The sequence below is a fragment of the Thermobia domestica genome, chromosome 8 (genome assembly GCF_964235325.1).
Source record: "Thermobia domestica chromosome 8, izTheDome1.hap1.1, whole genome shotgun sequence".
NCBI classification, from domain to species: domain Eukaryota; kingdom Metazoa; phylum Arthropoda; class Insecta; order Zygentoma; family Lepismatidae; genus Thermobia; species Thermobia domestica.
In genome coordinates, this window is record NC_137461.1 from 165,024,652 (window position 1) to 165,038,318 (window position 13,667).

Sequence of the window (13,667 nt, forward strand, 5' to 3'; positions counted from 1 at the left end):
TGAAGATATAAAACGTGAGGAGCATATACAGGAGGAAATCGCAAGAAGCAAATAGTTCAAACTGTCATGTTGTTCCTTTGTGGCGTTTAGAGAAAATCTTCTATCCGCTGTGCAGAAACGAAGGAAACAAATGGTGTGAGAGTGGCAACCCGCGACATTTTACCACGCCCATTGGAAAAGGACTTAAGAGGAGGAAGGAAATCCCTGCCTGTCAGCAGCACACCTGTTCGCGAAGATCAGATTGGAGCAGACAACCCTCAATATATAGGCCATTACAGTGTTACCAAAAAAGGTTTATTACTCTTGATGTACGTCATTAAGCAAGAAATTGAAACAATCATCCGATTTCTATTGCTTTTCTGTATACATATAGAGAATTTTAAGTTGTTGAGTACCATACTTCATTAGATATTCATAAAGTAAAATTTACATGTTATCTTATGAGGCTGAGAAACCAGTGGTAAAAGGTATGAGATCCGCATAATCGCCAAGTCTTTCACAGAATGTGGGTAATCGTTATGCCGAGACTGTGTAAATAGATTAATACTATGTATATCTCACTTACGAGTGTATTACTTAGAGTGAAAGATATTTTATTCTTACATTTATCACATGTATTTTATTCCTCTTTTTAGGAGTTCAAGATATACAGTACACGGAACAGAGTTTGCTGGAACAGCTGGAATTGTGTGCTGAGTATATAGAAAAAGCAGAGAGATACGAACTTCTAGGAGACCTATATAGATTGATTATTCCTATCTATGAAAGAAGAAGAAACTATGAAGCCCTTTCGCAGGCTTATCAAACATTAGCCCAGGCATATAATAAGATTGTAGAAGTTACGAGATCTGGCAAGAGGCTTCTGGGACGTTACTATCGAGTGGCATTTTTTGGACAGGTATTTCTAAGTATATCTGTTGATCCAGAATGTTCTGCTGCATAAATAATATAAATGAAAGTTTGTCCCGTATCGTAAATTGTCTGTTTAAAAATTAATTGTTAATGTAATTCGTTTAATATTTTGTCAAATTTAATTCAATCGATTAAAAAGGGTCTATCTGGTTTGCCATAAGGACCAGACTGTGTCACGTGATCAGGTCAAAAGTTAAGTTGCTTCCTAAATCGAGGCTGGATATTACAAATCTAGATGTGAGATATATCAAGCACGTAAGTCCGCGTGGAGCGCCCTGGGTAATTCGAAGAAGGTGCATATACTTTATCACTATTATTTATTTTACTCAAACAACTTGCTTTTTGATAATGTTTCATCCATGTTTACCTTACGTACTATACATCGTTTGTAAGCTCTTCGTTATGTCTTTGCAATAAGCTTTCAATTGGCCTCTTCTACATTTGAGCTGAATTTTAGCCATCTCCTTCTTTTGGTTTTTGAAATATATGAAGGAATTATTTTTCATTGATTTTCCATTGACATTAATGTTAATGTTTTGTGCGTTTTTTGACTATGTTCCATCCATTTTAGGACAATTTGCTTTTGGAATGTAGAATCTACATAGCCTCTTTTACATTTGAGCTGAATTTCAGCCATCTCCCTTTTTGATTTTTGAGATAAATGGAGGAATTATTGGTTTTTCATTATTTTCCATTGACGTTAATGTTAATGTTTTGTGCGTTTTTTGGCTAAGTTCGATCCATTTTAAGACAATTTGGTTTCCTAATATAGAATCTACGTAGTCCCTTCTACATTTGAGCTGAATTTCAGCCATCTCCCCCCAAAGTCTGTTCTCATCATTGCAACCAGATAGGCCCTTTTAGCAAGTAACTTTTAATTGCTAATCGTTAAAATACTGCTTAACAATTATGAACATAATCGTTATTTTCTCTCTCTAAATTATGCGTTACAGACGTTTTAGACTAACAATGTCAGGGACAAAATACGGTACCTACATATACAGGAATATTACAGGTGATCTTCTCAATTAATAACAGTTACAACTCACGTTGAGTGAGATTCAGATAGGCAAAAGTGCTGTCAATGAAAGTAAAAGTTCACAAATTTTTCAGGGGTTTGTAAAACTTCTCTGTACGAATTCAATTTGCAGCTAGGTGCCATATAAAAGAAAGTAATTACCAACGAAAACAAGATACTTTTAATGTCCTCGATTTTCGTATCAGTCAGCTTGTCATTAATGTTTAACGAAATTTTCGAAAAGAGTTACTTATTAATGAGAGATTCACTCACTAGACGCACAATTCGAAATGTGAAACGACATTTCAACAAATTAAGCTCTTAGAGGATAAAGATGTTACATGACAAATTGTACATTTCGAGAAAATTGAGGTCAAAGTTTTTATGATTGCATTTTTTATTTGATCAATATACATATTACAAATATGACTTTCCTAGTTGCTATATGTATGAAAATTCGTCGTAAAACTTCTCACTTTCAAATTTCCATTTTCCCTCTTCCATGGAAGAAATTGTGTACATAACCCTTTCATCTGCTAATAGTATAAACGGTATTGATATCTCAAAACAAAGTTCTTTAGGTGCTGTGAATAAAGTTATGATAAAGGCGTGCACATGCTAGAGCAGAATAAAGTACGAGATAAATACAGAACAACATATTAAGCAGAAAAAAGAATTTTCCCCAGATACTTTTAACACTAGTTTCATTCATCTTTCACAATATCTTCGTCGGAAACAAATTGTAATATCTCTTTAATATCTTGTCTTTTTCTCTTTCTTCAGACCTCCAGTTTTGTGACCAATCTTTGGAACTACAATGCTGTTGTGAACATTGAGTTGTATGTCTGTTTTATATCGACGAATATCCACTTTCCTAAAAGATGTGAAAGGATCGTAACTTCAAATAAATAAAAACCAGATTCTTTACTCGTATTCATTTTATGCCATCCCTGAAGGGAAAGTTTTTACCAAGCATATCTTTTTTCCTGTTTGTGAGTTTGAAAGAGCACGCCAGGTTATCAATATCTCTAAAGTGTGGCTTCATATCAAGTACATGATTTCCTTTACTTGCTTGGATAATAATACGATAATATTCCTCTAGCACATACACATTTGGATGACGTCGTATTTCCTTCTCTATCCGAGTAAGATCACGATCGGAGTCCAAGTAGATGTGATCTATTTTGGAGAATATGTGTTCGATTGGCTTGAAATAACCTTCCAAAATCATTTATTGATACACAGAAATGATATATTCTGTCCAGCACGAAACTGTCCATATTACAAGATTCTCTTTTGCCCGCAGGCCTTGATCTAGCTCTATGATACTTACTAGTGAACTTGCAACTTCAGTAATTCCGCGAGAAGCAATATCTTCTGTCCAAATTTACAGCTGTATCCCTATCTTGAGAGATGATATGTAAACCCAAATTAGAAAAGCACATTTGTCTTATAAAATGTTTTTGAAGTACTCAGTTTTGGAAGAGGTACAGTTTGCTGCAGATCCATGGTAATATATATATTATTTGTAGATCTTGATACTTCTCTATCACGTTTTTGAGTATTGAAAGCAACCTTATAGAACTCAATATGCTCTTCAGTACACTGTACATCATCACAAGTGCTACACGTGTCGCTTTTGGAACGAGCGAAAGAGAGTTTAAATTTACTAATAAATATTGTTGATACATAGATTGTGTTACAAGAAATGTATCTTGTTTCTCTCGATTCTGCATTGTTCCAAATAGAAGTGGTACATTTTCGGGACAAATACACACATTTTCGCGAGAGATATTGCATATGTGGATTTTTTGTCCTTGAGTAGTGTGAGTATTCGGCTGGAAATGATGCAGTGTACTTCTTAACATATGAGCGGACGTCATCAGAAACTTTGTTGAGTCTATTTGCATGTCTCCCTCGTTTGTCATGATCAGGAGAAGAAAGATTCTTTTTCATCTTGTTTTGAATTATTTCAAATTTTTTGCGTCCAATTTTGTACAATGACGCAGTGACTAGCTTGCAAAATTTCTCTATCGCCATTGATAGTTTCATAAAACGTGTAAGTTGTAGATTTATGGGGAGTGGCGCCTTTGCGCTTACGCCAAGACTATGTCTTTTCAATTGATTTCAAAAGAATAACATTTTTTCCATTAACATCAAGTTTATAAAACTAATTTAATATTACTTTCTGTTGGTCCAATGTTAGTCTTTCAGAACACTTTAGTCGACACTTCTCTCTACAAATGGTTCCTTCAGTAACACACTTCCCTGGAACAAACTTTCTTGTCTGTTAACACATACAGTTCTCCACGTTCTCGTGCCTTGGCAGCTACAGATTTCTTCCTTAGCTCTTTGTGTTTTTATTGCTTAGAAAACATTTCGGTTTTGGGAGGGTTAGTTCCATAATACCACTTTTGCGCTTTTTTCTTACGTAATTCACTTCGGTAGATTTTTATACACTATCTCGATCGACCGAATGGGGTATAGCAGTATTAACATTTTATGCGCACAGTCTGGTTCTTCATCGATCATTGGCTCATTCTTATGGCGTTCTTTTTCGTTTGAAAATGATTATTCTATAACGATAGTTTCACTATCACTGCTGCTGCATTCGTTAACACTGAGTTCGTATATTTCGCTAGAGGGATCACTCAAAGGATTGGTGTACTCCTCAAAGAATACTCCCTCAGAATAATTTATCCCACACTTAAAATCATTGTAGGTTTTATTTGCTTCTTTTTTTCCTACCATATGGGATTTCACTTGTCGTTAGTTCGTTTGATGTCTCCACCTGTGTCAGCTTCTGCAGCATTGAACTTGTTACTTTCCTCTTATTGAGCAGTAGCAGGAAGCAGTTTAAGAATTTAAAGGCTCTTTCCATCGTGATGGTAAGAGTGAAATAATATGTACGGATGACACAAAATAAACACACCAGTACCGGAACGAACGCTTAGTCTTTTAACTTGGTTGAAAATCAGAGGAACTGACTTTCGACGAAGTTAAAAGAAATTAAGTGTTAGTTTTGTTAATAGCTAGTTAACTTTGTGACATACTTTACTCTTCTTTGACTTTCTGCTTAGTTTTTTATCTGTATAGTATTAACATGTTATATTTGGTTAAAGAAGTAAGCAGATAATTTGCTTTAGCTCAGGGTTTTCTCTTTACAAAGGAGCATCAGCGACATCTTTTTGAACAAGAAAAAATAGCAGTACTTTGTCGATACCAAAACGCGCTTATCTAGTCTTACATTGTATGAAATGGATGAGGATGCTGTGAGCACAAATTTTGTTACGTGACACGTTCTTCCACAAACAAATTCATTTGTCCGTGTAACATATTCCCCCTCATTGTCTTTCAGTCTCTTTATTCAGACAAAAATATCTTGTGGGGTGTTGTAGAGCAAGAATAACACATAATACGTTTTCTACCACCAGAACTCATTTTTCCGAAAAAAAAAAAATGACATGATACCTTTATCCTCTAAGCGCTTCATTTATGTCCCATTCGCATGTTTCCGCTAATACATCTGTACTCCGAAAATTCAATTCAACCCACACGACAGACATTTGCACACAACCATCGTTTACAGAAACCCCAGAAACTAAAAACTGTGGAACCAGAAAGCCCAGTCGCTGCCTCGCACAGCGCACAACCAAAGACTTCGCGTGTTGCTCGTAGCGGTCCTTTTTTAAGTGAACTCTACATCACCGACAGTCGTCATACATTGCTAGCATAAAACTATCACTACATACATCTTCGTCTTAACAGGCCTATTCTCTCTCAAAGAAAACTGAAATCTCCATCAGTTCCATGAGTTCACAAATCTCCATCAGACCTCCGATTTCAATGAAATTTGATATGGTAGAGGACGAGGATGGATATCGATTAGACAGTAATTGGCTCCCCTGGTAGAATGCGCCTTAAACGCTGGTCTTTTCAATATGGCGGTTCTTCAATAGAACATCAATGGCTTCAGTAGTCCCCTTGAGGTAATGAAACAGCTGGTCTGTTACCACGCACCAGCAATTATATGCTTGCAGATCTTTTTTGTACGTTTTACATAATAAATACGCTGATGGTCGAGCTGCTGGAAGCGGCACCACTCTTCTTTCCTTGCTCAATCACACTATTTTCCTCATATCTAAAGCCTTTACGGTAGCCGACCTACTTCAGCTTTACCATCAACTTGAGCCACCAATTTTGATTGTCGGAGATCTAAATATATACCACCATTTATAAGGCTCCATTTCCACAGACGATCGTGTTCGTTACGTGACTGACTTTGCCAGGGGTGTAGCCAGCAGGTTTGTGTAGGGGAGGGGCGTCGTTTTTGAGGGGGGGGGCAGCTACAATGTACAAAGCAAAAAGATGTGTTGCTACTAGTGTTTTTGAGGCCTGAAAGAAAGGAAAATTTTGGTTTCCTTCTGGAAAACTAAAAACACTATTTTAGCTTATTATTATTATTATTATTATCCATAAATTATATTCAAGATAGTTTTTATTATGCTTAATCAAGAACTACTGCCCGAGACCAGACGCTATACTTTTGTGCATAACTATAAAGGTAACCAAGAAAGTTCTGTCCCTTTTCGTGGAGGTCTGTGTTCAATTGGACCTCACACCGTGAGTTGAATGCGAATGGAGATAAGGCGAACGTCAGTTGTTGGTGTGGGTATATCCCACATACTACCTGGTTGTGGCAATTCAGACACACCGTGAACTTGCGTAAAGACAGAGGGAACATGGGACATCCACAGAGCATCATAAGAGCATGTATGCTGAATGAATTCAAATTGAGGTCAAACGCCGCTGTAGCGGGACAGAAGATATGCCAGGCCTTTGGTGAGGGTGTCGTGACAACGCGGACATTGCAGCGATGGTTTATGAGGCCTCATCACTGCGAAATTAAAATACCGCTAATTTTGCAGTAATTATGTGATATCTTTAAATAGATAAAAGATAATCGAAAAGTGGAACAAGACCTCCCTAGACAATATTATTCTGCGTGAGATACCGTTATCATGACTCAATTATCTGCTTTCGATTTCCAGACATTTAGAAAATCGGTATTTATTTTCGCGTTTCTAAATAACTGCAAACGGAAAGCTACTAGGTGACTCATGATAACAGTACCTCATGCAAAATATCATCGTCTGGGGAGGTCTTGATCCATTTTTAGATTATCTTTTATCTATTTGAAGTTATCACGTAATTTCTGTAAAATTAGCGGTATTTTAATTTCGCAGTGATAGGGACTCTTAACAAGTTTAAGGACGATGACGAAACACCCGAAAACACCACGTCCTAGAAGACCAACACATGTACAAAGAGGAGCTGGGACTACAATTTAGTATGTGGAGAAACCATTCGGCAGCACATCCATCAACTTGTGAAGCACTACAAGTTTGGTCGATGGGTCTCGCGTATTTTGACTCCGAGCCAGAAGGCAACGCGGCAGTCGCCGGTGTTTATTTACTGTTTCGGAGCCATTTCTGGACAGGGCGTTGACATGTGATAAAAAGTGTGTCCTATACGAAGCTCCACGGTGCCGTCATCATTGGTTAGCATCCCATGAACCGATTTCAAAACAGCCGAAACCAGCACTGTACCAGAAGAAGGTCCTTCTATGTGTTTGGTGCATCGTGCATCGGGAACTGCTATCAGCTGGTCAGAGTATCAATGCAACTGTGTACTGTCAGCAGTTAAGCTGTGCTCAACAAAAACTCAAAACTCTGGAGCCATTACTTCTGAATTGCGAATGGGTCCTCGTTTACGGGACAACGCTAAGTCCCACGTGGCTAGGATGACTCAGGACACCATTTTTCGCCTTGGATGGGAAACAATATTGCAACCACTATATTTCCCGGGTATTGCACCGTCCCATTATCACCTGTTCCATTCTTTGGACAATCACCTTAGAGGACATCAGTTCAAATCCCTAGTAAAGTCCAAAATGCACCTGATACTTTCTTCGTTTCACGGCCCACCAAGTTCTACCGCGATGGATTCCATGGCCTTCCAGAACGTTTTCAGAAGGTCGTCGATGCTGATGGGGACTATTTTTGATCTTCCAGGTTAGGTGACATATCGATGTTCGAAGGTGGTGGGTGAAAAAGCAACAAAACTTTTCTTGGTTACCTTTATATTTAAATTTAAGACCTTGTATACAGAACCTATCTACACAAGATTGATTTTCTTTGAAATTTCAGTTAATTTCTTTACGGTTTCCTGACAAAAATATTTATTTATTATTCGTGACTAAAAAAAAAAACATAATTATTTTATTACACTGAGTAGAAATAAAAGAAACAGCGAATGAAATCCAAATTGAATAAAAACATTGTTTCTCACCAAATTTTCCATCCTCTATGTCTTTTAAAACACTTGTTAAAGCATATAAAAATATACTGTACTTACAAATCAGTTTAGTACCTTTGTTTTATGGGTGTATTTGTAGTACCTTGTTAAAACGTTTGTCTTCAAACTGTCAAATATAAAGCGCAGTAAATTGTGTAATCTGCTGTCACAAAAATATCGTATTTTTCGATCGGGTTAAGGAAGAGATACTATACTATTTTTCGATCGGTATGGAAAAACAATATTTCTCCATACTATTTTACCATAAATTATTAATTGTCAATAAACTTTGTTACTTTTAAATGAATGAAGCGAGATAATTTTACTATGATGTTTTAAAAGCTGGTCATTTGGGGGGGCCTGGCCCCGATGGACCCACCCTTGGCTACACCCCTGGACTTTCCTTAAAGAGAATGGTATAGTCGTTTTATATGACGGCAATCCAGTTTGTTTCTCCACTAACTCAGGCACATGCTCGTGTATTGACCTTTGTCTGTGCACTGTGCTTCTCGCTGTCTCATTAACATGAAGTATACATCCGGATCTCTGCAGAAGTGATCATTTCCTTATATTCCCTGCTTGATATATTTTATGACTTCTAGAAAATCTGTCTATACGTTTCTTTCTATCGTCCAGAACTTCCCAGTCAGTTAGTAATTGGTATTTGCTAGTACTTTTCTTCACCCTTTTAATCTTGCTACGGCTTAACACAGAGATTATATCAAACTGGTTTCACTGAGGTTAAACTTTGGTTCAAATCGCTTTGACTCGCTATAATAGCTTTGAATGATGATTACCACTCGACACCATTGTCTCCTTTCACAGACTTTAAATTTGTAAACCATCTTCTTCAGATTAATAATTTAGCGTCTCTATATATAACAGTTAATAAGGGTCAGATACTTTCTCAGGTTCCAAGACTGCTGGAATTATATCTGAGGCTTTAGCATTATGTTTTCTTTCCTTGTAACCTCCCTCTTCCAAGACTTCCATGCTTAGCTCATCCAGCTGTGTATCCAATGATCTCAGTACATAAACTGGTGCAAAATGATGTAACCCAGTATACTGAAAGTAGCACTTCCCATAACCCGGACACTCACCTCTTACATGTGATCGTTGACACTTATTACATCATTACATCTAACGATTCTCTTTCCTTTGACTCGAGGAGTCAGATGGAGAAAAGGATGATCGTTGACCCATACTTCGTGACGAAGTTCAACCACTCGAGGTATTACTAGCTTTTTCTTTCTTTCTTTTTTTTCCCACTTCGTCCACTGGTTTTCCATTCTACAAATCTGCTATTGCTGCTTCTGTGCCGCTGAACCACTGAACAATACCAAATGTACTTCAGTGTTCTTTATTGATGTTAGCATTTGTCTTTTTGTTACGTTGTTTATTGCTTCCCCCCCCCCCCCAAAGAAAGGAAAAAATGATCTCGAAGCGAATGTTCTAAACATGAATCAAAATTGAAGTAGGTGGCTTGATTTCTTCGCCATTACAAATTGAGCTACATTTTGCTAATCTAACTGCTTGATACTGTGAAATTTGTACCGTTCTGCAATTTCATCTGTCTATAGTGTCCTATCCTTAAATTTTTCAACTTTTCGTATGATTTTTGTGCTGGCTTAATCGGCGCACACAAATTCTTTAGTTCTACTTATGCCGATAATTCGATTACAGATAGAAATGTTAATACTTTTCTGTCCTCTGGTAATGCTGAGGATACTGCACCTTGTTCGAATCTCACTATATAGATTTGGATCCTTGTGTTTACATCGAAAAGTTCAAAATTGGTGAAAGATCCAATTTTCCCAAACTGGAGCGTAAATACGTATCACTGATTGCGCCAACCTGTTAAAATTATTTAAAAGTCTAAATGTAATTTATCTATTCTTTTATTGCCAGTAATTATATAGCTTCACTGCTACAATAATGCTGTTACTCTCTCCTTCTTAAATACTGTTATATACAGCAACTATGTTTGCACCACTTAGAATTCCTTTCTGTTAATGCTACAACATACAAACAATATTTTTACACAATTATATATCTACGGATTTCATTAACATACATTAATTCACTGTCCTTCCAGGAAACCAATTTACTAATCAAATAACTATTAAAATACTGAGCCACTTTTGGCTTCTAACTACACATTTACATTGTCTTGATAACTTAAACAACAACGCCCTTCAGCTTTTTTTTTTTTTTTTCCTAAAATCTTAATACTTTTTCCGATATACTGATAAACAAACTGATGAACCCCAACACTCTCTCGGGCACCACTTTAAAAAAATTGTTTGTTGCCAATCTGAATCATATTCCAAGTTTTATTTTACAGTGTGCTGATTGGCAAACATTTCGGGAATTCAATGCTTTCACTATTGTGGTGAGTTCTCTGTAGATCTATTCGAGTAGATTGTTATAAGATGCTGCCCGTGGTTTCATTTCAGAATGCGTATGCGATAGTCCATAACAACAAGACCCATTGTGGCTCGCGGACATCCGTGAGATATCCTGGCTTGGCGCCACACTCTTGCTATATTTAATGGGTATACTACTGTCGACAATCTCCCAACTATTTCGCATTTTGTGTTCATGCCCATTTTCTTCTTAAATCTTCGAAGCACGAAAGCTGGAACAGAGTGTCTATCGGTCACGAAGAAGTCACGAAATCAGAAAACGGCCATGAAAGTCAAGAAAAAGTCATGAAATTTAGCTTTTGCGCTGTTTTTTTATCTGTACAAATGTAAGTACAACTGAAAAATTCACACTAAAAACGTCTGTGGTCGGCTTTAGACGCTACCAAATTGCAAGCAAATCACGTTTCTATCCCATGCATGAAAATTCGGCCTAATTCGCACCCAAATTCGCTCTTGAGAATGTTACAAAATTGTATGGTTTTGGAAATAATTGGTCACGAAAAAGTCACAAAATTTAATTTTGAAATTTTAGTAGATCCCCTGTGAAAAAAATGATATCTCATATCTAGTAGTCAGACACCAATGTCTACTATGTGGCGTAGAGTTTGCTTAATTAATGGCCATGGTACTATTCCAAGTGTCTTTGCTTTGACACTTAATGGGTTTCTGAGGATTAACCTCACATGGCTAACATTTTGGACGGACATTTTTGTTGTGTCTATGACTGTACATTATTCTGACGAGTTTGATTGATTTTGTACTTGTATTGAGCAGAATACTTTAAATTTCCGTAGCGCTAATATAAATCATTAAATATTTCTTTCACGCTTTTTGAGTTCGACTCTACCGTACGGGAGTCGTCTAACTCTGCTCCAGGGATTACCATATATCTTACGAGATATTGCGAAACGTCTTGTGCGATACTTTCACAACTTGATGGCGTGAGGCTTTGGACTTTTCAATCTTGAAAAGAAAAAAAGTCGCAACGATAGCTACAAGCTACAGACACATTGCTTTCATGAGTTGGGCTCGTTTGGTATTTAGTCACAATTTCTGTTGAACAATTTACAGTGTGGATTTCGTTATTTCAGGTGCACTACAGACAGTGTTTCTTTTCTCATTTCGAAAGCCAGATTTAAATGTCACAGTATACCACTTATTGCTGAACTTTGTACTTACACTAACAAATCAAAAAGAGTCACTACCTGCTAACGTTTGAATTCACGTTCTTAGGCCTTAAAAAAAGTTCTGTGACGTCACTCAAGCTATTGAGGATGCGATAATTGAATTTTAATAATCTAAGATGCAGATGCATAAATTAAACCATTATTTCTCTTGCAAGAATTCTCGCCAGTTGAAGTCATCCTTATGTCATTTAAAGCTGAGCTTAAAGTTGATTTACCTAGAAATGTTAATTTCAAAAGTGGTTTGAATTCGATATACATACGTATCGATACATAGAACAGTTCCATAATGTGGATATTCTTGCCATATTTTTAGTCTTAAGCTGTTATAAAATAACACGTTTTAAAATGACATCATTTACTTGAGCTTGCGTATAGTATTTATAACAGTCTCTTAATGAATCGAAGTGTTCTGAAGTTAATGAATCGATAAGTTCTTTTCTGATATAGCATGCAAAAGCATATTGAGTCGATTTTCTCTCAGTTGTTTATTATTATTTAAGGTGTACTTCGAGGAAGATAGTGGTGTTGAATATGTTTATAAGGAACCAAAAGTTACATCTTTAGCAGAAGTCTCTGAGCGTTTGTATCACCAATATTGCGAAAAATTTGGCCACGAAGTTGTGAAAATCATTATGGATTCTGCACCGGTAAGTACCGATAGACCTTTTGTCTGATTATACAGATAAAGGGAGTAAAGATGGGATTTAACTAGCAATAGTGTAACGTATATATAGGAACCACCATTTAAAATATAACGATTATTAACTTATTATTTTTCACGTTACATTTAGCCCACAGTTCGTATAATTTTTAACTATATGTCAACACGATCAATTTACTTTAAATCAGACACGTCACTTATATCTCTATTACCTTCTATTGTTCTTTCACAACTTCATTAATAATAATCTTCTTTTTCGGTCGTCATAGCAACCTACAACTATTTGCTATTACGATAACTAAGAGTACAGTTTTATACATTTAAAACCAACATAGATTATTCAGCTACTACGATTAACTCTTATTTCTTTATATTTAGAATCAACAACATATTATCTCTTTTCTTCTTTTTCTTCTACTCAACAGATTGTGTACTTTCACGCACCGTTGCCCCAAAATCAAGATACGAAAATGGAAGTAATTTATCGCATAGATATACAATATCGTTGTATATATGGCTCCCGACGATGACTTCTTGGATTGGTTACAATTTAAGAAAGAATCCTGGACCGTTACATAATTTTACCTATATGGTTACATTACTTTTCGAATAGCCCTCGTATATATATAAATTACAATACATATATATTAATTTCATTTTATCTCATTCTTATATTCATTTAACAATCAATTTTATATTTTAATTCTATAAATTATCGTCGAAGAGGACTAATTCAAAAAGAAAAGAAAAAGAAAAATATGATCAATTTACTAATTATTTAGGTCCTAAAATAGATTCTTTAAATCAATATTATGGGAGATCATTGACGAATCAACTCAGTATATGCTGACATACTATATCACTTATTTCTTCTATTTGGGCATAATTAACATAGCTTTGATAAACAATATTTGTATCGATGCATAAATGTAAATAGCATAGAGTTCAGAAGAAGTGCGAATTACAAAGAAATTACAAGAATATTCAAAGTGAAATAAAATAAGAATTGATCAATATCATATTCAGGAATAATACAAATAAAGAAATTATCATATTAAGAATCAGCTAAGTTTATGTGGGTTAAAATATAATATGTTTTATTTATT

General features: G+C 35.9%; 1 protein-coding gene across 1 annotated transcript in view; it reads left to right on the forward strand.

The window, feature by feature from the left end:
• The window catches only part of Ziz (dedicator of cytokinesis protein Ziz), a 401,589-nt gene that overhangs the window by 327,703 nt on the left and 60,219 nt on the right, over positions 1 to 13,667 (forward strand). The window contains exons 33-34 of the mRNA XM_081769231.1: positions 636 to 898; positions 12,401 to 12,547. Of these exons, the coding sequence (XP_081625357.1) occupies positions 636 to 898; positions 12,401 to 12,547 (410 nt within the window). The remainder of the gene's footprint in view (positions 1 to 635; positions 899 to 12,400; positions 12,548 to 13,667) is intronic.